Source organism: Aegilops tauschii, chromosome 4 (assembly GCF_002575655.3).
Source record: "Aegilops tauschii subsp. strangulata cultivar AL8/78 chromosome 4, Aet v6.0, whole genome shotgun sequence".
NCBI lineage: Eukaryota > Viridiplantae > Streptophyta > Magnoliopsida > Poales > Poaceae > Aegilops > Aegilops tauschii.
In genome coordinates, this window is record NC_053038.3 from 347,008,555 (window position 1) to 347,014,574 (window position 6,020).

Here is a 6,020-nt window from a genome sequence, read left to right on the forward strand (position 1 = left end):
CCCCGACCTCCCACCGTAACCGGGAACTCCCCAAAATTTTCCTCGCCCTCGCTTCTACCACTGTTTTTTCCGTCATGGACGACCCAAAGAATGTCATGCAGCTGCGTCTCCGGCCCGCCCAGGACGAAAAGACCATTTTCTGTCATGATTTTTTTCATAGAAGTAGGAGCCCACCACATCTATGATGATACCGGGTTTTGTCACAGTTATCGTCATAGAAGTGTCATATGTATGACAGAATTTTTTTTCGTTCGGCCCAAAATGTCACGGATGTGTCTTTTTTTGTAGTGAGAGAAGCAGTCCTTCATCGTCCAGGAAACCCGCAAGCTACAGGCAGCAGGTGTCATCCGCGAAGTTCGGTACCCGGAATGGCTGGCGAACCCCGCCGTCGTGCCCAAGAAGGCGGGAAGGAACGCATGTGCGTCGACTTCATTAACCTCAACAAGGCCTGCCCTCAGGAACCGTTCCCGCTTCCACGCATCGATCAAATCATTGACTCCACTGCCGAGTGCGACCTGTTATGTTTCCTAGATGCCTTCTCAGGTTACCACCAGATCAAGATGGCGGTGGAGACGTAGAGAAGACGACTTTCTTAACCCCGTGCGGAGTGTACTGCTACACCTGCATGTCGTTCGGGCTGCGTAACGCTGGGGCGACCTTCCAACGGCTGATGCACATCGCTCTGGGTCAACAGCTCGGGAGGAATGTAGAGGCCTACGTCGACAACACTGTGGTAAAATCTCGGGAGGCAAGGACCTTCATTCAGGATCTGGAGGAGACTTTTTCCAGCCTATGCAAGGTGGATCTGCGGCTCAACCCGGAGAAATGCGTGTTCGGCATCCCCTCCGGCAAGCTGCTAGGTTTCCTCGTGTCAAACAGGGGGATCGAGGCGAACCCGGAGAAGGTCAAGGCAATAGAACACATGAGCCCGCCACAGACCCTCAAGGAAATGCAAAAGCTCGCGGGCTGTGTGACCTCGCTGGGGAGCTTCATGATGTCTACTACACAACCTTCTTCTTGTAGACGTTGTTGGGCCTCCAAGTGCAGAGGTTTGTAGGCAGTAGCAAATTTCCCTCAAGTGGATGACCTAAGGTTTATCAATCCATGGGAGGCATAGGATGAAGATGGTCTCTCTCAAACAACCCAGCAACCAAATAACAAAGAGTCTCTTGTGTCCCCAACACACCCAATACAATGGTAAATTGTATAGGTGCACTAGTTCGGTGAAGAGATGGTGATACAAGTGCAATATGGATGGTAGATATAGGTTTTTGTAATCTGAAAATACAAAAACATCAAGGTAACTAGAAACAAAAGTGAGTGTAAACGGTATTGCAATGCTTTGAAACAAGGCCTAGGGTTCATACTTTCACTAGTGCAAGTTCTCTCAACAAGGATAACATAATTAGATCATATAACTATCCCTCAACATGCAACAAAGAGCCACTCCAAAGTCACTAATAGCGGAGAACAAACGAAGAGATTATTGCAGGGTACGAAACCACCTCAAAGTTATTCTTTCCGATCAATCCATTGGGCTATTCCTATAAGTGTCACAAACAGCCCTAGAGTTTGTAGTCAAATAACACCTTAAGGCGCAAATCAACCAAAACCCTAATGTCACCTAGATAATCCAATGTCACCTCAAGTATCCGCGGGTATGATTATACGATATGCATCACACATTCTCATATTCATCTATTCAAACCAACAAAAAGAACTTCAAAGAGTGCCCCAAAGTTTCTACAGGAGAGTCAAGACGAAAACATGTGCCAACCCCTATGCATAGATTCCCAAGGTCACGGAACCCGCAAGTTGATCACCAAAACATACATCAAGTGAATCAATAAAATACCCCGTTGTCACCACGGGTATCCCACGCAAGACATACATCAAGTGTTCTCAAATCCTTAAAGACTCAATCCGATAGGATAACTTCAAAGGGAAAACTCAATCCATTACAAGAAGGTAGAGGGGGAGAAACATCATAAGATCCAACTATAGTAGCAAAGCTCGCGGTACATCAAGATCGTGCCAAATCAAGAACACGAGAGAGAGAGAGAGAGAGAAAGAGAGAGAGAGAGATCAAACACATAGCTACTGGTACATACCCTCAGTCCCGGGGGTGAACTACTCTCTCCTCGTCATGGAGAGCGCCGGGATGATGAAGAATGCCACCGGTGATGGATCCCCCTCCGGCAGGGTGCCGGAACAGGATCCCGATTGGTTTTTGGTGGCTACAGAGGCTTGCGGCGGCGGAACTCCCGATCTAGGTTATGTTCTGGAGGTTTGGGGATTTATAGGAGAGGTTGGCATCGAGAAAAAGTCAGGGGGCCCACGGAGAGTCCATGAGCCAGGGGGCGCGCCCTAGGGAGGTGGGCGTGCCCTCCTTCCTCGTGGGGCCCATGGGACCCTCCAGTAACTCTTCGTTCCAGTATTTTTTATATTTTCCGAGTAAATTGCAAAAAACCACCAAAATTGTGCACGCGGTTTCACAAAACCGCCACCTTTCATTTTTTTTTCAAAAAACCACCACGTTTGTGCTGATAGTTTTCAAATAACGCTGATCGAGCGTTTTGCCGTGTCTGATAGCAAACCTGACCGGTTGGGCCCGCACGTGGACAGGGGCGACGGCGGCCGTCACGCGCCGTTAGACGGCGTCGCACAAAGCCTGGTGCAGCCGAACCCAGTCGTCCATTCCCCTCGCTCTCGATCCAGTCTCTGCCTCCCATCTCTTCCGCCGCTCATTTCTCGCCGTCGGCCGCCGGCCGAAACCCGCCGCAGCCATGGTCGACTGGAAGGACGGCGAAACCAGCAGCGAGGACTCTGTGTCACCCCTCTTCAACGCCCACGATGACGAAACCTATGTGAGTATGATTTGCCCGTGGATTAGGGTTAGGGTTTCCATTGATTTGAGCTTTGCTTTTCATTGATTTGAGCTCTGGGAGTATATATGAGTTATATTGCACTATTGTAGATCCCGCATACCATTGTTGACCCCGAGTGGTGTGGCATTGTTGCCGGAGGACCGGTGTGCTGCCACAACGTTGCTGTGCACAGGGCTGTTGTTTTTCAAGGAATCAACACTGGCCGTAGGTTTTACGGATGTGGTAATGAGGTTAGTTGCAGGTTAACTGAATGTAGGTTTGTTTGTTAGCTGACAGCAGTTTACTTAGTTATATGAAAATGGTGTATTATTTGGTGTTTTGATGAATTAATCTGGCAGGTGAAATGAATGGTTAACTCAATATATTTGTTAGATGATATTTGGCAGGTTTTACTATGTTAACTGAAAATAATTTGTTGTGTTGTCTACTTAGTATGTGTGTTAGTTAGCTGATATTGTTGTCCTGCTATTAAATTTGTTATTTGTTCCATCATTTTAATTAGAACAAAGGTGTGCATTAGCACAAATTTGTTATTGCCCTGTCCTGCTATCTCACTGAATTAGGCAGGTTTTAGTAAATGGTTATTAATTATTGTTATTACAGGAGGGAGACAATTGTGGTCTGGTTCAGGGGATTGACCCACAGTGGCCAGAACCCATGAAAAATGCACTTCGCAAACTTTGGGATATGTACAAGCAGAGTAGCAAAGAGAATGAATCCAAAGAAAAGCTCATAGTGAAGCTTGGAGAAGAGAAGAGGCTAATCCAGGAGAAGCACCACAACCACATCAAGGAAACAAGCATTTCTTGCAACAGTTCACAAGAATGTGATGAAGGAGAATTACAAGAAGATTATGGAGGATGGTGATGTGGAAAGTGCTGTAGTTGAAGCCCATGAAGAAAGGGCTAGGTTAGAGAAAGAGAATATGGAACTGAAGACAACACTCCAAGTGATCAAGCAGAGCAATGATGTATTGGTTAGTAATTGGAAGAATGTTGTAGCAGAGCAAGGTATGGAACAGTTGAAGAAAGAGAAGAAAAGACTTGAGTATATCATAGCTGATTTGCTTAAGGCTGGGGAGGAGAACAAGATGAAGATAAGGAAAATCAGTGAAATTTGCAATGAGTAAAGTATGATGTTTGTTGGTATTATGTGTTCTGCCTTGCTGGTTGTTATTTGTTGAACTATGTATGGTGTGGTGTGAAGACTATTGGGGTCCAATATGAACCTTAGTATTATGATGTTGAACTATGTATGGTGGTGTGTGAAGACTATGTTGTAATGTGCAATGGAATATTTGTTGAACTATATATGTGTTTGGAGCTATGATATTAGTTGAATTTGCTCATATGGAATTGTGTTATTGATATGCATTCTGGTCCGAATTGAATAGGGTAGGGTTAGCCAAACCTTTTTGTTGAATGCCTTTTGTGGACGGTTGTCGAGAGGGTATGGTTACGCAAACTAAAGTGGTGGATGCCTTTGGTCGACGGTTGTCGAGAGGATAGGGTTATCCAAGGTTTGGATAACCCTATCCTCTCGACAACTCTCGAGCAAGTTCTAACTTGCCAGCAGCACAACAAGCACATAGTTTTCTCCAAAAGACAAGTTGCCAGCAACACAACAAGCACATAGTTTTTCTCCAAAAGACATGCCAGCAGCACAACAAGAACAGCAGCTAGATATGCTCTAATTTCCACTAGCATAGAAGTAATCCCTAAGTCTGTTAGGCCTCTTCCTCACCCTTCCATAAACAGATTGAGCAGTAGTGGCAGTCCTTGGAGGAGCAAATGAAGACCTAGCTCTTGATGAAGTGGCTGTTGTTGCTGATGAAGAGGCTCTTGCAGCAGTAGAAGTAGGCCTGGGAGCAGTTGATTCAGTGGCTGTTGTTGCTGATGAAGGGGCTCTTGCAGCAGCAGCAGAAGTAGCCCTGGGAGCAGTTGCTGCATTGGCTATTGTTGCTGATGAAGAGGCTCTTGCAGCAGCAGCAGAAGTAGGCCTGGGAGCAGATGATGCAGCCCTAAAACTTGCAGCAGCTATTGGAGCAGGTTGTTCAGCTGCAACTCTTCCACCAGATGTTGCTCTTGGAGCTCTTGCATCTGTAGGGGCAGATCTTCTCTCCTGATACAAAATTAAAATAGAACAAAGGTGTGCATTAGTTGTTCAGTGAGATATAAAATATAAATTTGATGCTAAAGCTATTAAATTGAGGACCTTATGCTTGTTCTTCCTAGCTGCAAGTGCTGGCTTCAAAGGATCACCACAATTTGCGTACCTATGCCCTTGCTTTCCACAGTTGCTGCAAGTTATAGTTCAATTCTTGACGTGTCTTTGGGTTTTGGTACTTCAAACTGGCCCTTCCTTCTCTGAGTCTGGTTTCTTCCCTTCTTCCTGTGGAACACAGGGGGGTCTATGTCTCTTGAATCTGTTCTTCTCCATAGGTCAGGTCCAGGAACAGGGTAAGTCATTGGCTTGTAAGTTTCTAAGTACATAGGCTTCTTGAAGAACTGGTGTACAAAATCTTCAGGCTGCTGTTTTGATTTGTAGATGGCAGAGACAGCATGGTTACATGGTACACCTCTCATGTCCCATTTTCTGCAGCCACATGTCCACTTCTTCAAGTCAACTGCATATGATTTCTCACCACTATTTACTTGATATAGATCCGGCCCAGCCATCAAAGCATTGCAATTCCTAGCCCATTCTTTGGACTCCTCTAGCATTTCTGTATATGTTGGGGTTATTGTCCATCTAGCACTCTGCCCCCCACTTCTTTTTTCATTGAACTTCACCATCAATTTGGACCTAGCCCCTTCAACCATTGTTTTAATGGGTTTGCCCCTAATATCCAAAATCATCCTGTTGAACACCTCACTAATGTTGTTCACTACTAGATCAGTTTTACAGTTGGTGTCCATAGCATATCTAGCCCATGTTTCTACAGGAATTTTCTTAAGCTAGACCCAAGCATCCTCACTTTCCTTTCTAATTTCTTCCATTGCTTCTTCAAACCCATTCCTAGTGTAAGAGTAAGCTGCTGCATCCATATATTGTTTAAGCTCATCTCCTCTAAATCCAACACTTTGGAAATTTGCATAAATATGCCTTAAACAATATCTTTGAGGGCAGCTA

General features: G+C 45.4%; 1 protein-coding gene across 1 annotated transcript; it reads right to left on the minus strand.

Moving 5' to 3' along the window:
• Window positions 1–5,194: 5,194 nt before the first annotated feature.
• Window positions 5,195–5,806, minus strand: LOC141021874 (uncharacterized). Its single transcript, XM_073497726.1, has one exon. It carries the CDS (start codon window positions 5,804–5,806, stop codon window positions 5,195–5,197), a length of 612 nt encoding a protein of 203 aa, XP_073353827.1.
• Between the last annotated feature and the right edge of the window lie 214 nt (window positions 5,807–6,020).